This window comes from Colletotrichum fructicola (assembly GCF_000319635.2).
Source record: "Colletotrichum fructicola Nara gc5 chromosome Unknown KSG_Nara_v1_contig07, whole genome shotgun sequence".
Lineage (NCBI taxonomy): Eukaryota > Fungi > Ascomycota > Sordariomycetes > Glomerellales > Glomerellaceae > Colletotrichum > Colletotrichum fructicola.
In genome coordinates, this window is record NW_027094057.1 from 3,177,371 (window position 1) to 3,198,934 (window position 21,564).

The following is a 21,564-nucleotide window of genomic DNA, read 5'->3' on the forward strand; positions in this document are numbered from 1 at the left end:
CAAAATCAACATGACTACCTCGCCTCCCATTCGCCTTGTGAAGAGAAATGAGCCCTGACCTCGAAAAGCAACTAGAAAACCTGTCAGCGTCTGATATGCCCATGGGGTAAACAGATGCCGCTCGCCGCTCTGGGGCGACTTGCGAGACGGGAAGCGAGCCCCCCTCGCTGTTGTGAGACAACAGATGGCGCGAGCGAACCATTCGACCCTCATGCCAGATTCCAGACAAGCAGCGTCCCCCAGCCTCCCAGCCTCCGTGCCTGCCGCAACGAACACCGGGCCCAGACGCGGGGTTCCTGAATCTCCCAGGGCCGATCAATCAAATCTCGTGTGTTTCCCCCTCTTCAATCCCTCAGCCTGCCTGAGCTAACACACACCTGCAGCATCTTTTTGGGGGTAGTGGTGGTGGTGGTGGTGGTGGCCTGCGGGCTACGGCTACAGCTACAGAGAGCTACATGGGGGCCATGCGCATGGTTGTTGGCAACGTCGCAGCGGCCCAATTGGCCGACCGCCATTTTTCTTTTTGCTTTGCTTTGCGGTGTTATTGTTTGATTTTCCTCTCTCTCTCGTTCTGTGAGAGCCCTATCTGCAGGTTTCTGTTGCTGACTTTTCCTTTGGGTCCCGGGGTTTGAGGGGGGGAGGGATGGAGGGGGACTGGGTTAGGTAGGCCTCGCATAACCGACCCGAACCGCACGATCCAAGGTTATCACCCATCGCCCATCACGCAAGCACGACAGCACGACCGTAACCACGGACAATGACCGTTGCTGTTTATCGAACATCGGCTCTGGGGGGGCGGCAGGCCGGGGTAGGACGCTGGCAAACTCCGCACGACGGCTTGATTTCCGCGACTTACTCGTCGCAGACGCCCAACTTTCGGCATCACAATCACATTGCGGGCTGGTCATGGTTCATACATGACGATTATCACGGTGTGGTGGTGGTGCTGCTGCTGCTCCACGGACAATCTGGCGTGTTTACGGAAAAAGAAGAGCAGACTGGCAGAGTGGCAGAGTGGCAGACCGGGTAGCGTCATGCGTCATCGTCAACTTGATACCGCCGGTCTGGCGAATCGATACCGAAGGGGGGGTGCAAGTGCGTGCGTGTGCGTGTGCGGTGTGCAGTGTGTGTGGGTAAAAGGGAAGATCATCTGAGATCTTTACCCGTCCTCGGTCTTCCTCCCTCGCGACGTTGACAGAAAAAAAACCTCGGGCAGGAGATGGAGACGGAGACACGAGAGTGGTTGCGCCAACGGCGTGAAAGCGCAAGCAAGCAGGCAAGCAAGGGTGGGTTGGACGGTTGGGAGAGCGGGTAGGGCGCATGACGGGCAGAGCCGTAGCGACAAGCAAAGCGGGTAGTATTGGGATGGATTTGGCATTTGCCGCGGGCCCTTTTTCCCTTTTCCTTTCGCGCTCACTCAAATTCTCTCACAGATTTCTTCGGCGAGGCGGCGAGGGCACATTGGCATTGTGCTCATCTCGCGTAAGCAAGGGTTTTGGCAGGGCACGCCAGACAAACACCACACATGTTCGTACACATTGGGAGAGGGGGGCCGGGCCGGGAGGGACAGAAAAAGGTTGGCGATTTGCCGGGGGGTGGATGTTGTTGCTGGTGTTGTTCCCTCGGCTTTGGGCAGCATGCGGGCGGCGGCGACAAGGCCCGCGATGCGCGGCTGTTGGATTTAATGGTTTTTTCTCGGTGGTGTATGATGTAGGTAAGGTAGGTATCGTCGGGGGCTTGATGAGTTTCCGTCGCCTCCGAGATTCCGTTTGCGATTTTTTTTACTTTCCTCCGGTGTTGGAACTTGGTGCGTGCCCACACTCGCTGCCCAGGCCGAGCTGAAGAGCAACACACACCGCAACCGCTCATTGTGTAGCAATTACAACACTCTCCGTTATCGTTACCTTGCCTTGCCTTGGCCGCGGCCTTGCCCACACCCCCAGCTGAAGAAAGCCCCCAAAAGGGAACAGGAAGAAGAAGAAAAAAAGGACCCCACGATGCGCATGTAACCAGCGTCACTCTCGCCAAATATTTCGGCGGCGGTTCTTCCCCCTCCTCCACCTGAGGTCTCCGTTTCGATGGGTGTAGGCTTAACAACCTACTGAAGAAAAGGACCCCAATGACCCCTTGTTTCTTTTTGTTTTGCTGCACTTTACCACTTCGGTGTCCGTCGGTGAGAATTGAGGCTCAGAGGGCAGCCAAAACGGACAGACGAAACGCATCTAGAGGGCAAATGGCAAAAAAGGGGAATAACCCAAGGGATGAGAGAAAGTCAAGTCTCACACACGCCCCCTCATCAAATTTGGACCCCTAAATTGCTAGTGTTGCTAAAGTAGTCGGTTCATGGTACACAGACGTGTCTTGTCGACGCCGTCGTCTGTCGTTTAGAGAAAGGGTCTCTCTCCCTCTTTTCCCCCGTAACGGCGCATAGGAGCTAAGAGCTATGCCTGGGGCAAGAAAAAAAGGGAGACGAATAGCATGACGGTGAAATTAAATTGCGGCTTCAGCAGAGGGAGACTGCAGCGCAGTAGCATGCATACACGCAGCAATAGCTGCATTGGTGGGCTCCGGTTTTTTATTCTTCAACTCGCTGCGCCGCGCCGTCGCCGCTGCCCGGTACGGAGCCGCCGTGGGCGGAACCCGTCAACGTGGTGCGGCAACGCGCGAGGAGTCGTGGACGTGGATTGATGGGATGGGATGGGATGGGAGGGATCCACCCGCCACGATGCGAAGGTGCAAGTAGTGTATCTGTAGTGCATTCGTAGCTGTTTAGTAGAGCTCAGCTGCTGTCGTCGTCGTCGTCGTCCAAAACGTTACTTACCCCCTTTCTTGATTTATCCCCCCTTTACTGCCGCCCGTTGCTAGCAGCATGGCGTGTACGTCGTAATCTAAATCGGGGAGCCGCCACGAACGGCTGTGCGAGCGAGGCTTCAAAGTGCCGTCTAGTCGGTTACCTATACTACGGGACGAGTTAAAGAACCATCTCTCCCTTTCGTGAGGTGGGCGCGAGAGAGAGGGGAGGGGGGCAGTGGCTTAGTTGGCACATCTAAGGACTGTCGTTTATCTGTATCCACGCCCAGAGACGGGTGAGACGGAGTCCAATTGGGCCTGCTCAATTGAGGTTCATCCCTCTCTCTCTCCCTTGTCCCCGAGCCATCAAAGTGACACCTTTGATCGGTGCTTCCCCAGAAAGGGTAACCAGATTCATTAAGCCGCTACCCGTGGAGAAAATTCCGCGACCAACAGCTGCTGTATCGAAGACCCCCCACTTGACGAGCCGTGTGTTTGAATCTGTGTGAAACAGGGGCGGTGTTCTTCAACGTTGCCTCTGCGCGGGTGGCGTGGCGTCGTCAAATCTGTTTTCCCACCCCGTTTGTTCGTTTCTAGTGCGTCTGAAATTCAGACGGAATTAGATTGCATGCCGCTGTCGTTGGTTCCTGGCGCCAGTGGCGAAAAAGATGCTGGGCGTGTGCATCGCGTGTACGACCATGCATCAACAAAGTCTTTAATCTCGTGGAGACTTTCTGGGTTCTTTGAAATGGACGCAGAGCGTTTAGGTCAAACTTCCTAAAGAGGCCGCCGTTTATGCAGGAACGGAAAACGTTGTCGGTTCATCGAGGACGGGATGCGCGCCCGTCAGTTGCCTCAACGTGACCCGATGATCTTGCCGTTCTGAAAGCGTCGCCACGGCCGGCGTGTTTTGGACTTCATTAGAGAGGAAGGCCTCTTTTTCCGCCCCTTGCCTTGACGTTTGAACCGGATCGTCAGGGGTGTGGTGCGGTTGCTTTAGTGTAATGTAGGTTGCGTTGCAGATGGCAGCAGGTCTGTCCAAATATGGAAAGCCGTTCTTTTTTTCCCACTCTCCAGTGTCTCTTGCTGGGTTCCACCAACACCACGACCCCCGTCTGATCAACCCGACGAACCGAGAAAGCAAAGCAAGATCTGCCTGTCGGCGGCAACCTTATCGCCTTATCGTCACGTGCCTCACTCCTTGTGGAGCGCTCGCAACTTCACTTCACGTTTCGTTCGAAGCTCGGACAGGGGTGATCATCGGCGCCTGCTGCGTCAGCGGATGGACGAAGAAGGACCCTGTTTTCCTGTCGCGCCCATCGTAAACGTCACGATCATCGTCGAAGGAAGTCCGTGTTCTATCGACGGCGTGCCGAAACACTGGATTCTTCGAAACAAGCGCTGATCTGCCATTCGTCTCGTCAGAGTGAGTGCCTGACTGTTGACTCATCGGGCAAGCTTTGACGCCTCCATCGTCAATTCACCGTCATTCTCGAGCCCAATCATTTCCTCCCTGGCGCTTAGGACGCTACGTTCGCTGGTGATCAGGGTCTTGAGGGAGCCCCAGTCAGCGTGAATTGGATACCTGGGATTAAGCGCTCGGCCGGTGCATTCCCCTGGTAGTGGCCCCCGTCACTCATTCATTCTCACGGCTCACTCACGCACACGCGCCTCACGTCATTCACACACACCATCACGATGGAGCCTCTAGAACTCCACGTTTGGGGCCCGGCTTTCGGTCTCCCCTCCGTCGACGCCGAGTGCCTCGCCGCCATCGCATACCTTCACACCGCTCTCCCAAGCTCCGAATGGCGTCTTGTCCCGAGCAACGACCCTGCCGTCGACACATCAAGTAAGTGACAAGTGACGCTTGTATCTCACTTACACCAACACCCTCCTACCCTGACTCACATCAACATCCGCGTCACTCTTCCCTTCCACGCCCCGTTCATCCCACGCTTTTCACACTCACCCCTCTACCCTCACGAGGCCAAGTCCCCTTACCAGCGGAGCCTCACGAGGCTTACACCGTTGAACCCACGCGACCTCGTGTCCACAACAGCCCTGCAGACAAAGAACCCCAAACAACTGCCCATATCCAGACAAAGAAACCCAGGCACCACGCAAACAATGCAGAAAGGAAACAGCACGAAACGAAACGGCCAGAAGCTAACGGCCACCCTGTAGACCGCCTGCCGGCCCTCCACGCAAACGGCGTCTGGGTGACGGGCTACGCCTCCATCGTATCCCACCTGCGCACCACTCACTCCCTCAACCTCGACTCCCGCCTGACGCCGTCCGAGCGCGCTGACGCCCTCGCCCTCGCTGCGCACGTCGACGCACACCTCGCCCCCCTGCTCGACGCCTACCTCTACGCCGACCACGACAACTGGGCCGCCGTCACGCGCCCCGCCCTCAGCCAGATCCTCGGGTTCCCCCTGAGCTGGACCGTCCCGGTCTTGCTTCGTCAAGGGGCCGAGGCTCGTAGCGCTCACCTCGGGTTCGGCAGCCTCGGGGAGGACGACGATGACGCTGACGAAGACGGCGGTATCAAGGCCGGCTCATCGGGGCAGGGCACGCTGGACCGCGCAATGAAGCACCTCCCCGTGAGCGGACAGAAGAGCGTCATGGAGGAGATGAGGGCGCGCACGGCGAGGGGGATCAGGCTGCACGCCGTCACCGTCGACGCGCTCGCCCCGCTGGAGGAGCAGCGGGCAAAGGGGGAGCGCACCAAAGGCGAGAAGATGCGCTTCTTCGGCGGCGACGCCCCGACATCTCTCGACTGCCTCGTCTTCGGGCACCTCGTGCTCGTGCAAGCCGTCGCCGCCCCCGAGGCCTGGCTCCTCTCCATATTCGCAAAGAAGTTCCCCCACATGAACGAGATGGTCCGCTGCCTGCGCGAGGAATGCCTCGCCCGCCCCGGCGCCCTCCCATGGGCTTCCGCCCCGCCCTCGGCCCTCCGCACCGCCGCGCGGCTGCTTGACACCGTCGTCCAGCACACGCCGAACCTGGGCGAGTTCTACCTCGGCGAGTGGCGCCGCCACGCGGAGACGAAGGCCGCGGGCGTCGCGGACCGGAGGACGGTTGCGCTTGCGGGCGGCGTGCTGGTCGCGGGGACGGCGATCGCGTACGGGGTGTGGACGTACCGCAGTCTGCCGCCGTGGGGCGCGCGGACGATGGTGTGGGATGCGGAGAAGGGCGGCCTGCGGCGGTTTGGGGAGCTGGGCGCCATGTTGGATTTCTCGTTTGGACTTGCGGATGCGCCGAGGGCGAGTCCGGCTGCGGGATGGGGAGGCGGGGATGAGCACAGGGTGGTTGAGCAGGAGCTGAGTGTCGATTAAGGCATGGGTGGTGTGGCTATGGATGGGTTTCGGTTCGGTTAGGCCATAAGGCCCGGTAAAAGGGCATAAAACGCAACTCAAAAGTATGATAGAGGATACGATAGAGGCATCAATGAGTCTCATGACATAAAACTGTATAATGCTGTCCCGATTACGTAGACAGGTCGTCGTTTTCCGTCCGTAAACCGGCCTTTTAATGCTACCAATGCAGTCCCAGAAAACAATCGTACATATACATGTATCTCTAACAGGAGGACATCAAAGGAAGTCCACTCTTACAGCCTAGATCTGTCGGATCTCCTTGCCCACCATGTCGGGCCGCTCCACCTCCCACTCGTCGCGCAGCACCGCAAACGTCAGGTCGCTGACGAGCAGACTCTGGCCCAGACTCCAAACAAGCGTGATGGCGTAGAAGAAATTCGCGTTGCCGCTGCCGGCGTAGATCCACAGGTGGTAGAACGCCGGGCCGAGGAAGGAGGCGTACATGATTGTCGCGGCGCCGACGAAGGTGTAGCGCATGAGGGGGAAGATGTGGCGGAAGAGCGGCAGCATCGCGAGGAAGAGGCTCGTGTCGGCGATGGAGGGGTAGGGCTTGAAGATGGCGAAGATGCCCAGCAGGAGGGTGAGGACGACGAGGGGCTGGGAGCGGATGCGGATGGTCAGGGGCAGGACGTAGCTCGAGAGGTGGAGCCAGAAGACGGCGAGGAAGAAGGAGCGGAAGGAGTCGAACATCTCGATGAAGAAGTACCACCACAGGCCGACGTTGGGGGTCAGGTCGTTGAGGGTGAGCTGGGCGCCGTAGGTGCTGGAGAGGAACTCCCAGGAGGCGCCGGTGAGGAGGAAGGACATGAGGAAGAGGGCGCCGAGGACGGCGGCGACGACGCCTGTGTTTGCGAGGGCGAAGTGCGAGGTCGAGGCGATCCGGCGAGCGGGGTCCTGGCGGTCGTAGGCGAGGAGGAGCAGCGGCGGGAGGAGGAGGAGGGGGTACATTGAGAGGTAGGTCGCGGAGGAGAGGGCGACCATTGCGCCGAGGGGGGCGCCGGAGATGGCTTTCGCGATGGCGTGGAGGATTGCGCAGGTTGAGAAGATGGAGGTGGAGCGGCCGATGCAGGTTGCTATCGTGAAGGGGTTGAAGAGGTAGCTGGAGGGAGAATGGTCAGCGGGGAGGGCTGGTGGGAGGGGATAGGGGGGGAGGTTGGCTTACAGTGATGCGACGACGAGGCCGCTCCAACGCTTGCCGCGGCGCGGGGAGGTGAAGAGACGCGAGGTCCCGGCCTCGCCTGAGTCTGCGATCTTGGAGAGAGCATCGGCGCTCAGGATGTCGAAGAGGATGTAGAGGATGTAGGTGAAGATGGGGAAGGACTTCGGGTCCGGGAGGAGGGAGAAGAGGGGGAGGAAGAGGGGCGCTTGGTGGTAGACGCCGCCGTCGTACGGGGAGACGTTGTGGTTGTAGAGGAAGAGGCCTTCTTGAACTGTACACGGGGCAGGGTCAGCAAGTGAAGTATAGACGCAAATAGAGGGGGACCTACGTCTCTTGAAGCTCGTGACGGGAGTCGAGATCTCGACACGGCCGGTAAGCAGGTCAGGCAGACCGGGGAACGCAACGAAGAGCAGCAGACGCAGCGCAGCTGCTGCGGCGTAGACGCCCGTCTTGTTGCCTCCCTGATTCATTGTGCCGGCAGTCATTGTTCAGTCCATGACCCGGAGGGAGGCGGAAGGGCGGTGGAAGAGAGGGGCCGAGGGGGTGTTGCGCGTGGTGACGATGCGGCGGCGCGCGGAGCTTGAGGTTCGCGGATGACAAGCCGAACGGGAGCTGTGAGTCGGGATGGACAATTGGATGGGACGGGGATGACACCTGGCTGGTCCGGGGCGCTGGTCCGCTGCGCGCTCAGCGAATGACGGCCTCGGTTTCAGCGCGGTCGCCCTGGTATTAGTGGGTTGAACCCCTGGAGCTGGGGCCGTTCCACCGATTAGATAGCAGCGCCCAATGAGCATCCTTCTGGATCTGCGCTAGTCCCTCCCTAGATCTTATCAAGGCGGTGAACTCCCGGCAGAAAAAAATCAATGGAAAAAAAGTTCAGAGAGTCGAGAACTGGTGCCCCGCTGCGACAGGAAGTTTTGATAGCTTCTGAACCGTCCAACCACCACCACCACCCTTTTTCTTTTCCCACCCAACTTTGACGACCACCAACCGCCAAGATGCCCAGGATCAAGAAGAAGGGACAGGCCGGAGCGGCCAAGAACTACGTCACTAGAAACCAGGCCATCCGCAAGCTGCAGATCAGCCTGCCTGATTTCCGCAAGCTCTGCATCTGGAAGGGAATCTACCCTCGCGAGCCGCGCAGCAAGAAGAAGGTCTCCAAGTCCTCCACCGCCTCCACCACCTTCTACTACGCCAAGGACATCCAGTACCTCCTGCACGAGCCGCTGCTCCAGAAGTTCCGCGACCAGAAGGCCCTCGAGAAGAAGATCTCGCGCGCCCTCGGCCGTGGCGATGTCGGCGATGCGAAGAGGCTCGAGAAGAACGCCGCCCGCCCCGAGGAGACGGGCAAGCCGAGATACACCCTCGACCACGTCATCCGCGAGCGCTACCCTACCTTTGTCGACGCCATTCGCGATCTCGACGACTGCCTTTCCATGCTCTTTCTGTTCGCCAACCTGCCTTCGTCCTCGTCTGTCCCGGCCAAGATGATTGCGCGCTGCGAGCGCCTGACGCTCGAGTTCCAGCACTACCTGATCGTTTCGCAGGCCGTCACCAAGTCTTTCCTGTCGATCAAGGGCATCTACTACCAGGCGAACATTCAGGGCGAGGATGTCTTGTGGCTGGTCCCTTACAAGTTTAACCAGAGGGTTGTTGGCGATGTCGATTTCCGCATCATGGGCACCTTCGTCGAGTTCTACATGACCCTCCTGGGGTTCATCAACTTCCGCCTGTACACCTCAATCGGCCTCAAGTACCCTCCCAAGTTCGACAAAAACATGGACGACAAGTCTGCGGAGCTCGGCGCCTTCACTATCGAGGGCCAGAATCGCGCTGTCGCCGAGCAGAAGCAGATCGCCAACGGAGAGGAGCACCACGTCGACCCCAAGACGCAGGCTGCCGTGAACAAGGTTATCAAGAAGCTCAAGGACACCGACGTCGACGACGAGAAGACGGAGGAGAAGGCCGAGTCTACCGAGGAGTCCACCGACGCCATCGACAAGTTCGAGCCCGCTGCCCCCGGTGGCGACGTCCTCCCCCAGCCCGAGTACTCCAGCTCCGACCGTGGCAAGCTCTTCGCCAACTGCACCTTCTTCCTCTCCCGTGAGACCCCGAGACAACCTCTCGAGTTCCTCCTGCGCTCCTTCGGCTGCAAGCGCATCGGCTGGGACGCCGTCCTCGGCGAGGGCGCCTTCACGACCAACGAGCGCGACCCCACCATCACCCACCAGATTGTCGACCGTCCCCAGATCTACGCTGCGCAAAACGAGGGAGGCGATGAAGAAGACAACCAGACAGCCCAGAAGCTCGCGCCCAACCAGCGCATCCCCGGCAGGATATACGTCCAGCCTCAATGGGTCTGGGACAGCGTCAACGACGAGGAGCTGAAGCCCGCGGACCAGTATGCCCCCGGCGCGCAGCTGCCTCCCCATCTCAGCCCTTTTGTCAGACAGGTCCAGGGCGCCTACGACCCCACCATCCCTCTCGAAGAGCAGGAGCCCGAAGGCGAGGCCCTTGCCGAGAGCGAGGACGACGGCGAGATGGACGTCGACGAGGAGGATGCCGACAACGACATGGACGTTGCCGGATCCGAGGACGAGGAAGAGGAGAGTGACGATGACGACGAGGCCGCCTCTGCGGACGAGGACGAGGAGCTGTCCGACGACGAGGAGGTGCAGCGCCAGATCGAGCTCGAGGCCGAGCTCGCCGGCGGCAGCGTCAAGCGCAGGGAGACGAAGCCCAAGACCAAGAAGGAGGCGGCGCGCAAGGCGCACGCCAAGAAGGTGGCCGAGGAGGCCGAGGACATTGAGCGCGCCAAGGGCATGCTCAGCAAGAAGAAGAGGAAGCTGTTTGAGCAGATGCAGTACACTAATAACAAGAAGAGCGCCGAGGACGAGAAGCTGAGGTCCAAGAGGAGAAAGCTGGAGAAGCAGCTCAACAAGAAGGCGAAGGCGTAAAAAAAAGAATCAGTTTCTTGTTTTTTTCCTGATGTAGACTGTATGTAGTTGGCGTTCGTTATACCATAATTGTGGTGTTGGGAAAAGAAATGCAATTGCTTGATATACACTTGACTGCTCTTGCGTTTGTGACTCTGAAATGGAATAAAGCATTTCTGGTGATAGTTGTCTGTCGTGAGTTGTTGCCTTGCTGTGAGAGAACTTTGCTTGATTTTCGGTGAGTTTCGGTGTAATGTGGGCGGGCCCAACTTTTTCCCTTCTTCACCTCACTTTTACACACTTGCGATCAACGATCCTGCCTGCAAAACATACTTTCTTCTCATCGCCAGAGATAAAACCTATACTTACATGGCATCTGATTAAAAGTCCTTGCTTTGTTCTATGACATGCCATCATGACGGCCAACGAAGAACAGTGGGACCTCGACACCGATGAGATCCGCTCAATCGATTCGGAAGAACTGTACGAGACCAGACCCAACCGCTGGAAGGGCAGCAAAGCGACATGGCACGTCTACACGCAGGAGGAACGCCTCATTTACAGATCGCTCGAAGAAGTCCGCAACCGCGACCTGTCTGTCCACCTGTACAATGCGTTTGCGCTGAAAAACCGTGAGACCCGGGCGGGTGCAGCAGAGCCTGATGCAGAGGTGAGTGGCAGCCGCCTTCCAAGGTACCGACCAGCTGCTGATTCGAATTTCACAGGACGCGGATAGACCGCTTGAGGAGATTGTGGATGCTAGCGACTGGCGGCCGCCAAACCCGTGGACTGCCTGGCCTATGAACACACAGACGGTACCTGGCGACGACTTTCTGAAGCAGACGCATGACGAGGACGATGAGTTCACGATCCGGTCCAATGCGCCTCAGATGCCCAGCACCGCCCTGGAGGACGAGCTCACGGCCACGATTCTAAGGCAGGCCAAGGAACGCTTCTACCAAAGGCAGGAAAAGTACAGGCGGAAAGAGGCTGCTGCACAGCACGCCGCCGCCGCAACGTCGCAATCGGCGGCTACGATGTCAGGCGTCACCTCAGACGACGAGGACGACGTTAAACCTCCCGCGGATGATGAGACGCAACCAGAATCTTCCGAGAAGACTCCACAAACTCAGCGAACAAAGACGTACGAAGCAGTCGTATCCGCCAACGACGACCTCTCCGCAGACCTCCTCTGCCCGTCCGTCAGACACATCCTGACCGTGATGGACAACACCCTGACGACCCTGCACAACGCCCGTCTGGCGGGCCTGAGCTACATGACCGACTCCTCCGCCTCGGCGACAGACCTCTCCGACGCGGAGGGCTCCGACAGCGCCGTCTCCCGGCGGTCTCGGTCGCGCACGCCGTCGAGGAAAGGCGGGAAGCGAAGCCGTTCGCGGAGTCAGGCGCCGCGCACACCCGAACCGCGCACGCCCGAGCCGGAGCGCAGCGCCTCTGGCAAGAGGGGGAAGGGACGCCCGAGGAAGGTCCAGACGCCGTTGCCGGGGGAGACGGAGAGGGAGATGGTGATTCGGATTGCGAGGGCGCAGAAGAAGAAGATCCCAGCTGCGTCTGATGCGGAGGATAATAACGCCAACATGGATAATATTGCGGCCATACATGAAAACGACGCCGACGATGAAGACATGAGCCCTGAAAAGCACCGTCCAATACCGAAATCGCCCGCCAGATCTCCCCGCAAAAAGCGCGACCTGCCCCCCGAAGCACGCATGGAAGCCCGGACCAAAGCGCGCGAGGCGATGCTCGGCAACTGGGGCCTGCGCGACTGGAGCGACGTCCTCGGCGCTGCGTCCATCTCGGGCTTCAAACCGGAGGTCGTCGCGCGCGCGGCGCAGCGGTGCGCGGATCTGTTCGGGCAGGGGATGGACATGCAGACTCTCGTCGAAGGGCCGGCGTCTAAGAGGTCGAAGCCGCAGAGGACGCGCTATCTCCCCGGGATGCGGCGCCACCGCGCGGTTTCGTTGTCGAGCTCGGAGGACGAGGGGGATCGGATGGATTCCCGGGGCCGGAAGAGGCGGGCGCGCAGCCGTGGGAGGGAGAGTGTTGCGCCTAGCGATTCCGAGGCGAGGGCGGGGAGTAGGAGGCGGAGTGCGTCGCGCTCGTCTTCTGTGGGATTGTTCTTCTGTCCTGTTGCGGGGTGTGAGAGGGCGGCGGAGGGGTTCGGGAGGAAGGCTAACTTGCAAAGGCACGTGGCGAGGGTACATCCTGGTCAGGCGGTTGATGTGGACGACGTGGAGAGTGAGAATGAGATGTTTGGGGCGGTGCATGTTGATGGGTTCCTGAAGCCTATCCGGGCTAGGAAGGGATGGAGGGCGGAAGACACGGGGATAAGGAAACGGAAGAGGCATTATCGGGGCCGGAGGCTTCAAAGTGGTGATGAGGGTAGTGCTGGTGATGAGGAGTCTTTTTGGGGTTCTTCCTGAGGGGGTGCGTGAGAGACATGGTATACCCAGAGTAATGAAGGCAACTGATTATTACTGTTACGCTCTTGGGAAATGCTTCGTTGAACTACGCTTGTTCTACATGGTGGGATCTTAAGATCACCCAGACTTCTCCCGAAACTGCCTGTCCACCTCTTTGGCAAAGTCACCAATCGTGTCAAACCGCCACTCAAACCCAACATCCCCCTTCAACCTGTCATAATCCCCGCCAACACCCTCTCCCTCCTTCGTCTCCCCTCCTCTTGAGATCCACACACTCCTCAACCCCAGCTCCTTCGATGGCACATGATCAGCCGTCAAACTCCTCGCGACATGAAGCAGGTCTCCCTTCTCCCGATCAACGCCCAACTCCTCCTTGGCGTGCTTGAACAGATACTCAAAGTTGCGGTGCGACGGCTTGTAACTCCCAATCTCCTGCGCAATGTACACGCCATCGAACTCGACCGGGCTGAACTGCTTCACGGACCCAGCGATGTTGTCCGCGTCAATGTTGGAGAGGATGATGAGCTTGTAATGCTTCTTCAGTATCTCCAGCCCCGCGTTGGTGTCGTGGAAGGGCGGCCATGTACCGGGCAAAGTCCCGAATTTCTCGATCTCTTGGTCGGAGACGGAAACGTTGAGCTCGGAGGCGAGGGTGGCAAAGGAGCGGGAGAGGTTGATGTTGTAGCGCAGCTCTGGCTCTGCGACCTGGAGCTTTGCGGAGAGGGCGTCGAAGCGCTGCAGGAGGAGGACTGGGTTCTCAGCCTCGGGGGTGTTGGAGGGAAGGCGAGAGAAGATTGGCGTGAGAGCGGAGCGGAGGCCTTGTTCCCATTGTATGAGGGTGCCGTAGCAGTCGAAGGAGAGGGCTTTGAAGGATGTCAGATCGGGATAAGTCATTTTAAAAGGGGCTAAGGATGGACGCGTTTATATTATTTTTCCAGGCCTTAAAGCTGACTTTGTTGCAAAATTCAAATGATACAAAGATCAAGGTAAGAAAAGGTCTAATTACTGGAGGCTTTTATACGATTCACGTCGATGGACTGACGTAGACTTGGAGTCGACTCCTCAAGGGCGTGGATGACGAGCGGGGAGCTGACAGCCAGTCAAGTGTTACCACCTTCTGATGAGAGCCGTCTCTGCGAGCAAACAAATGCGTCTAGAATTTCATTGCACCTGACAATTAGGGTTTGTGAATTCCATGGCTACATCTACACAATTCTTGGCCACATCGAGTTTCAATCCGCTCATCTTGGTATCTATTTAATACAATCCAGTACAACACCACCATTGCTGACCTCCGTTGAATTGCACAGCGGTCCTGTTGTAAACTGACAAACTCATGGAATTGGTGTGGTTTCCATGTCACGCTAGAAGTTCAAATTCGTTATTGAGGAGCTGAAGGCAACCCTTATTACAAGGGCTACAGAGGATCACAACTTTCCGATGCTGTCGGTAGGTAGGTAGGCAGTCGTGAGATTACAATGTTCACCACTCTTGAAGTCAAAGACCAGATAGAATCCTACAGACTTCCAAGAAGTCATCAAGTCGCTGCTCTGTTTCGAGTGAACGCTGTTCTATAAATTGATTGCATTTGCCACTGGAAATCCTGAATCCGTCGACAAAATCTCGATGCCCAAAGTACCTTTGACATGCTTATGTTTTCTAAGACGTATAAGCGCCGCTACTAATGACCTTGTTCCACATTCTAGATCAACGCTTCTTTTTCCATGTCATTGCTGGCCGCTTCTTTATGAAAATACACAAGAGACGGCGAAGACAAGTAGCGAAATGTAGGTTGATAACAGTCGACTTTGATGGACTCAGTGACCACACCGGTCCATGAGCGACACAGATGTGAGGACATATGCCATATCAGTGCGAAAAGAGGACAGAAAAGACAATGATTCTGGCGTCAAACAAGGTGCTGAAGCCCTTCCTTTTAGACTACCAAAGCCCCCCGGAGCTTGAATATGATTCACAATACTCAGCTATCCTTCGAGTCATCCTAGGTCAACGCATCATCGACCACATAGTATTCAACTACACAATAAATCACAGCCGATGACGGTCAGGAATCATATGAATGCCTTCCCCATCGCTGTTAATGAATCATGCTTCACTAAAATCAGGTTGTCTCCGTGTTCGACGCTCATCATCAGATGAGACCGTCAGTATTGAACCATTACCATCGAATCTCAGAACTTGGGTGAATGGCCATAGCAGACTTCAATTGTCAACACGCATAGACATTCATGGAGAGGCAAACAATCTATTGCAGTAACAGGAACGTTGTTTTCAAATGTAACATCCTCAAAAGAAGTCAAGGGTATCAAGAATACCAATAAGCCTACACCCAAAAACACAAAAAGCCCAATCCGCCATCCAAACACCCGCGATTGTTATCTGTACAGTTCAACCAGTGACCCTGCCATACCAAAAACACCAATCTCCCAAAAACAGCCAGTTGCCTTATCCATAGTATCGTCCACTTAATTCAAACGGGGGCTCTTCCTGCGAGGTCCCAGACTCTGAGAGAACGCAGATGGAGGCACGTTCTCCCGTCCTTCGATGGGGAGCAAGCTGGTCTGCTTACGCGGGCCCTTGCCTTGGAACCTGGTCGAGGTGCGCTTGTTGAAGAGGAGCGGGGCCGTGTTCTCGTTGATGGACATTATGCTCGCCGAGGGGTCGAAGGTAAGGTTGCTAGTCGTGTTAGGGTTGACTTCCCGCAGACTCATTGTAAAAGGGGGCATCTCCGAAATCATGCTGAGGGTCGACATACGGGTCGACTGGCGCGCCGGCGGCGAGCGGTGGAGGTCTGGGTTGTCAATGTCCGAGAAGACCATCGACTCGCTGACTGGTTTGGTCGGGGTGGATTCATCCTTCATGTTGGCCAGGAGGGCTTCGTGCGCTTCGGTCCGGGGAAGGTTGGTCGGGTACTGGTACTGCATCTTCATGGGAGTCGCGCCAGTGGGCTGGTACTCCTTGATGTTGGTCGACTCGATGTCCTTGCGGAGGTTGCTCAACGGCTTGCACAGCTCCTGCGTGAGCGGCTCCAGACCATCTTGCATCTCCTCAGTCTCGGTCTCCATCTCCTCACCAAGGTCCTTGACGCGGTCGAAGGTGACCTTGAAGTGGTTGGAGATGTTGCCAAAGGACTGCTCGACGGTTGACGACAAGCCCTCCATAGACTCGCTGTGCTTCTCATGGTGCGACGCGTTCTCGGAGCGGGCGCGGGTGACAAACGCATCCAAAGACTCCATCTGGACGTCCAGATCCTTGAGCTGTTCGTCGACAACACGGACGGTCTCGGCGTGGACCGACTTTGTGGTTTCCTGGATAGCGGTACTGTGGTCGTTTGCGGTCTAGGGTTGTCAGTTTGTGATGTGCTGATGAGGGGGCCAAGTCTACTCACATTCCAGTCATCCTTCAACTTGTTCTTCATCGTGTCACGGGACTTGGCAACATCTTCCAGAAGCTGGCCCTCCTTCGAGTCCCAGATGTCCATGTCCTCAGAGTACTGAGTGACGCTGTCCAGTAGAGCCACATTCGAGTCCAGGACGCTACGCTGCAGCTGAGAAGTCTTCTCAGCCAGGCGAGTCTCCTGAGTCTCGGCCTGCGCGTTGATGAGAGTAGTGATCTGGGCGAGCAGGTTCTGGCGGTCTTGCGCAGCTTGCTTCCTCTCGTCTTCCAACACCTGTTGCATTTGATCAGAGATGTTGGCATTCTGCTCAACAACAGTGTTGGTAGCGGCTTGGAGCTGTTGTCTGAGTCTATCAGATTCACTTCGCTGCTCGGTAATGTGCTTCATGAGGTCCTCAAAGATGCCCTTGAACTCCTTGCCCAGAGAGCTGTATGAAGAGTGGAGCTGCAAAGATGTTAGCAAGTTGTTCCGAAAGGTGACTGTATATGTTGTTTACCTGGTTGTGGAAGGTGTCCAGCTCACTGAGGACGTCCGCAGCGATGCGCTCGGCAGCACCAGCAATCGCCTGCAGGCTGTCGCCTACTCGCTCCTTGACGTGGTCACGAACAACCTTGATCTCCTCAAGGACGTCGTCCATCTCGTCCTTGGACTTCTCCTTCTGCTCCAAGAGCTCCCTCCTTGACTGGGTGAACGACTCCAGCTGCTCATCCAGGAACTTCTGAGTATCGGACAGCTTCTTCAACTCCTCGCTGACGAAGGCGTTCATGCGCTCAGAAATCCCCGAGATGTTCTCCCGCTGCTTGTTCTGGAAGCTCTGGACTCTCTCCTCAACAATGCTCGTCACCTCAGACACCTCGGCTTGGGCAGTGCCCCAGGCGCTGCGGTTGATGAACTGGAGATCAGACTTGCGCTTGTTCTTGGCTCGAAGCCCGTCGACGTCGCTGACAGTCTTTTGCAGAGTGGCAATCAACTCGCCACCTACCTCGGCTAGCTTCTCTTCGGTCTCTTGGTGGGCCTTGCGAATATGTGTCTCCTCAGACAGGCTCTTGCGAGTCGCCGCCAGAACAAGCTCCGTCTGGTCAAGAACACCTTGTGTCTCATCGAGCTCAGCCTTGGTGCCCTCATGATCCTTCTTCAGGCCCATGAAGCTCGAGGTCAGAGCAAAGAGTTCTTGAACCTTGTTCTTCAGATTGTTCTCGAGGGTCTCCATCTTGGCCGCCTGCTCCTCCACCACAATGCGTCGTGACTCGCTTTGAGCAGTCATCTCCTCGTAGGACTCGTTGGAGAGGTAGACACCGTTGCGCTGCCGAGTAGTAATCAGCTCGCTCTTCAGCCTCTCGATCTCCGTTGCGAAGTCCCTAAGCAGCATCTTCTTGTTGATCATGGCGTTGAGCTGTGGCTTGTTGCGAATGTTTTTGGCGCGGAAAGCATAGTCGAGTGTGGAAATTGTTTCTTCGAGGTTGCTCTTTGCAGGCGAAATCGTTGCAATGATGCACGTCTTTGTGCGTCCACCAAGAGAGTCTTGGAGAAGTCGAGTGAGCTTGGACTCTCTGTAGGGAATGTGCTGGCTGCGGTCGACCAGAGCATTAATGACTCGGCCAAGAGTCAGCAGACTCTTGTTGATCAAGCCTGCCTCAGCGGCGCGCTTGTTCTCGGCACCGGATCGCTGAATGTTTTCGCTACCGGCCAGATCGACCAAGTTCAGCTTGCCGGCACTAACGTAGTCCTCCTCTCCATCTTCGCCCTTCTTGCGGACGTAGGCGGTAATGGTGAATACGGTGTGACTTCGACTACTGAGATCGTTGCAGTTGGTGGCTGCGACCTCACGCCTCAAGCTTCCACCTTGAAGAACCTTGATACCCTCGGACGCGGTCTTGATGTGCCTCTCCTCCATACCCTGGACGACTGTGGTTGCATGGCCCCTCCTTGATGTGTCGTCGTAGATCTTAAGCTTGTGGCGGTCCTCTTCGACGGAGATCAGATCGCGGAGCTCTTCGTTGTAAAGCTCAATGAAAGAGCACTTGACGCAGCTCTCGGTGTCGTCGACCTCTAGTTTGTTGAACAGGGCGTGGAGGACTCTTGGGATAATGCCGGCATTGTCGTTCAAGAGGCCCAAAGTCTCGGTCATGTCACCAGACATGGTGTATGTCTTGCCAGTGCCCGTCTGGCCGTAGGCGAAAATGGTGCAGTTGAAGCCGGCAAGCATCTGCAATAATATTAGCGTGGTAATGGAAGCGTGCGACTTCACCACATACCTCCTCCAGAATAGGCTTGACAACATCATCGAAGACCATAGTCTGGTCCGCCGCAGCGGAGAAGACGCGGTCAAAGTTGTACGTCTTGTTGCTGAGGGCGTTGGCGCCGAGAGACAGTTCAATGTTCTCGCCCTTCGCGCCGTCTGCGCGGACGACCTGGGCGCTGTTCTCGCGAACCTCGCGCTCATTGCGGCCTCTGCATCTCACGACGACGCTGATGTTGGTCCCACCGCCGGGTGCCTCGTACTCGTAGTCGCGCTCCTTGCGCTTCGTCGCGGTCGTGGCTGTGGATGCGACAGACTCAGCAGGCGAGGTCGCGCGGCTCCTGTCGATTTTTGAAGGACCGCTCTGGTAGCGCAGGTTGGAGGTTCTGGTCGTCGTCGGGCGCACGCTCGTGCGACTGGCGGCGGCGGTGCGGAGGTTCGACGAGGCCGTCCTCGTCAGCTCCCGTCTGGAGCTCATGTTGTGATGTGTTGTGTGGTGAGGTTAGTAGTGGCTGTATGTGGAAAATGAAGAAATCAACGCGGCATGTGTGTGAACTGAAACTTGCAAGACTTCTGGGACTTTGCTGGAAGAGAGAAGGATTGCGGCGTGTGGATGATGTATTGAATGTCGGAGGTTGTGTGTGGGCGGTGTTGACAGGTGCCAGGGTAAAGTAAATACAACATGCGCGCTAAGTGGGGGGAAGCTCTGCAATTGGTTGCCGGAAGGTCCCGTCACCCGGACAACGTCTCGACCCGCTCCTGCCCGTCTTGTTATTCTCCTCTTTTCTCTATTTGGGCGGCTCACCGAAGCCGGGGGTTGTTCACCGAGGAAGGCCATGACCATCAGTTCGTGCTGCCCTGCCCATGGCCGCTCCTTGTCCTGACTCCATGCGTTGGCCAGTTGGTCTCACGAACACTACAGTCCGCCCAGGAAAACATTTTGGCACTGTTTTGAGTGGGGCCGGAGTTCGATGAACGGGCATACTCAATAAGTGCTACCTTATTCATTGCCACGGCCCCGCGGGTGAGGATATTGTGAAAACCGCATAGAAGCAACGCGCAGCTCTCAAAATGGAATAACAAAAGACCAATCGTGTTCTCTTTCCTGATGATGACTGCAGCTGACGCCCAATAGGGGATGCGCTGCCTGTTGAGCTCAACTTGATGACACTTCTCTGCTTACTTCGATTGGAATCAGGCTGGCACGTCGTCGACTCGGTCTGCATCGCATCTCCTTCATCAAATTAATACATCTTGCCAGTATGGTTCTCTAGTTTTTCGAGCCACAGCGGTCCCAGTCTTTACGAGCCCAAGATGTCGGAATATCAGTACAAGCCGCTAGCTGACCAGTCGATTCGAATCTTTCAGCTGCTTCCAGGGGAATCGAACGATCCGCTGAAAGGGTGCATCGAGCATTGCCTTTTCCTTCACTCTCGCCACCGTGGAGACCAGCCGGGCCGTTGGATCCCCATTTACGAAGCGCTTTCTTACGCATGGGGCGAACAAGATGAACTTGAAATCGTAACAATAGTCGATGACTCGGCTGAGAAAGGCAGCTTTCTGCGAATCGGAAAGAATTTGGCATCAGCGCTACGTGACCTTCGGAGCACGTCCGAACCTCGAACCATATGGTGCGATGCCATTTGCATCAATCAAGAAGACCTGCCCGAACGAGCTGCTCAAGTCCGGCACATGGCGGATATATATCGCCATGCGGATAGGGTTGTCGTGTGGCTTGCTCCAGACAGCGAGCAAGTCGCTCGTGCATTGCATATCCTTGACGAGTTCGGGTCTCGCATAGCATACGATCTCCGTGACGTTGAAATACATGATGACGAGGAACTGGTCTACTTCAAAAAAGATTATCTTTTGCCGTTCAGCACCCACGACTGGCAATGCATAGTTGATTTTGTCAGCCTCCCTTGGTTCATGAGACTTTGGGTCCGACAAGAAATATCCCTGGCCAATGATTCCGCTGTCCTCACAAGCGGGAGGCGCCAAATTCTTTGGTCTAGTTTCTGCTCCGCCATGAAGTTTTTCAACAGGATGTTGAAGCTGGGAAAAACTGTGGTGAACGCAGCTGAAAGGCCTTCAACCACGGTTATTACCAAACAAATGGCGGATTTGGTGGAATGCAAATGCATTAAATACAGCGCTTTCTATATGGTTGCCCTGCTGCTTGAATGCCAGTGTGCCGATTCACGGGATAGAATCTATGGCACCCTTGGCCTCCAGAAAACTATTAACATGCGAATCGACTACAGCCAGACTGTTGAGGAAGTATACATCGATTGGATAAGGGAATACTACAAGCAGTATTCAAGACTCCAATTTCTCGAACTGTGTGAGATGGCTCGCAGACCAAGCTGGGTTCCAAATCTAGCCAAGTCAGTGAGAATGCGTTTGACATACGCACAATCCCGCAGTGCTGCAGATACAAAGGCGGTCTTGGAGATATCAACAGACCAGTCATGCAAGATGTTGGCAACTCGGTACGGGGCTGTTCTTCAGCATACCTCGGCAATGCCGCAAGAGCCCGATCTCGAAGTCACTGAGAACACTCTCAACTCCTGGGCATGTCAGGTTCTTCCTCTTCGAGATACTCAATCCAATCGCGAGTTGGCGATTAACAACCTGGCGGCAACAGTCAGCTGTGGCCGCACGGTGGAGTCTTTTGACAAGGGTAAATTTAATATCTCCGACGTCAAGAACGTGTTGCTGCGTGGCACCGAGGAAGCTTTGCCTTCAAACACGAAGCTAGACCTGTTGACCCCGGCATTGTTTTTCGATCTATGCAGGTTGCTTCCTCATGCGGTAGTCTTCGCCACGGATGACGTCCACTTTGGGTTGAGTTCCAGTGCAGCCCTCGTAGGCGACGAGATCTGGGTGGTACTGGGCTTCCGCTTTCCGCTTCTCATAAGACCTGTCGAGGACTCAAAGTATAGAGTCGTGGGACCTTGCTATGTTCCTCAACTATCTAATGGCGAAGCTGTTCTTGGGCCTTTACCAGATGGGTGGAAAGTGATGTTCCACCCATCCGGTAGTCCTCACTTCGTCGCACCCGATGGCAGTGGTACCATTCAGGACCCTCGTCTGGAGAAGGAATTGCCTCCTGGCTGGGAGCAAAAAGAAAGTCCCGACCATAGCCAGTTACTTTGGAAAAGAACGGAAGACGAAAACTGGCGGACCTTAGAC

General features: G+C 56.5%; 7 protein-coding genes across 7 annotated transcripts; 4 read left to right on the forward strand and 3 right to left on the reverse strand.

Annotated features, from left to right (window-relative positions):
* Positions 1 to 211: 211 nt before the first annotated feature.
* On the forward strand, positions 212 to 921 carry CGGC5_v012577 (uncharacterized protein; the record flags this gene model as incomplete). Its single annotated transcript, XM_066152721.1, has 4 exons — positions 212 to 328; positions 384 to 473; positions 703 to 808; positions 866 to 921. The coding sequence occupies 4 exons, from the start codon at positions 212 to 214 to the stop codon at positions 919 to 921; spliced, it is 369 nt and encodes a 122-aa protein (XP_066007960.1).
* A 3,567-nt stretch (positions 922 to 4,488) lies between these two features.
* On the forward strand, positions 4,489 to 6,131 carry CGGC5_v012578 (Metaxin-like protein; the record flags this gene model as incomplete). The annotated part of the gene is made up of 2 exons (XM_032030307.1): positions 4,489 to 4,642; positions 4,978 to 6,131. The coding sequence occupies 2 exons, from the start codon at positions 4,489 to 4,491 to the stop codon at positions 6,129 to 6,131; spliced, it is 1,308 nt and encodes a 435-aa protein (XP_031890188.1).
* Positions 6,132 to 6,413: 282 nt separating this feature from the next.
* Positions 6,414 to 7,802, reverse strand: Pigu (Phosphatidylinositol glycan anchor biosynthesis class U protein; the record flags this gene model as incomplete). Its single annotated transcript, XM_032030306.2, has 3 exons — positions 6,414 to 7,272; positions 7,336 to 7,603; positions 7,661 to 7,802. 3 exons carry the CDS (start codon positions 7,800 to 7,802, stop codon positions 6,414 to 6,416), a joined length of 1,269 nt encoding a protein of 422 aa, XP_031890207.2.
* A 528-nt stretch (positions 7,803 to 8,330) lies between these two features.
* Positions 8,331 to 10,289, forward strand: CGGC5_v012580 (Pescadillo-like protein; the record flags this gene model as incomplete). The annotated part of the gene is made up of 1 exon (XM_032030305.1): positions 8,331 to 10,289. The coding sequence occupies one exon, from the start codon at positions 8,331 to 8,333 to the stop codon at positions 10,287 to 10,289; it is 1,959 nt and encodes a 652-aa protein (XP_031890186.1).
* Positions 10,290 to 10,683: 394 nt separating this feature from the next.
* On the forward strand, positions 10,684 to 12,712 carry CGGC5_v012581 (uncharacterized protein; the record flags this gene model as incomplete). Its single annotated transcript, XM_032030304.1, has 2 exons — positions 10,684 to 10,938; positions 10,994 to 12,712. The coding sequence occupies 2 exons, from the start codon at positions 10,684 to 10,686 to the stop codon at positions 12,710 to 12,712; spliced, it is 1,974 nt and encodes a 657-aa protein (XP_031890187.1).
* A 117-nt stretch (positions 12,713 to 12,829) lies between these two features.
* On the reverse strand, positions 12,830 to 13,606 carry CGGC5_v012582 (uncharacterized protein; the record flags this gene model as incomplete). Its single annotated transcript, XM_032030303.1, has 1 exon — positions 12,830 to 13,606. The coding sequence occupies one exon, from the start codon at positions 13,604 to 13,606 to the stop codon at positions 12,830 to 12,832; it is 777 nt and encodes a 258-aa protein (XP_031890205.1).
* A 1,592-nt stretch (positions 13,607 to 15,198) lies between these two features.
* bimC (Kinesin-like protein bimC) lies at positions 15,199 to 18,847 on the reverse strand (the record flags this gene model as incomplete). The annotated part of the gene is made up of 4 exons (XM_032030302.1): positions 15,199 to 16,071; positions 16,122 to 16,574; positions 16,627 to 18,336; positions 18,386 to 18,847. 4 exons carry the CDS (start codon positions 18,845 to 18,847, stop codon positions 15,199 to 15,201), a joined length of 3,498 nt encoding a protein of 1,165 aa, XP_031890206.1.
* Between the last annotated feature and the right edge of the window lie 2,717 nt (positions 18,848 to 21,564).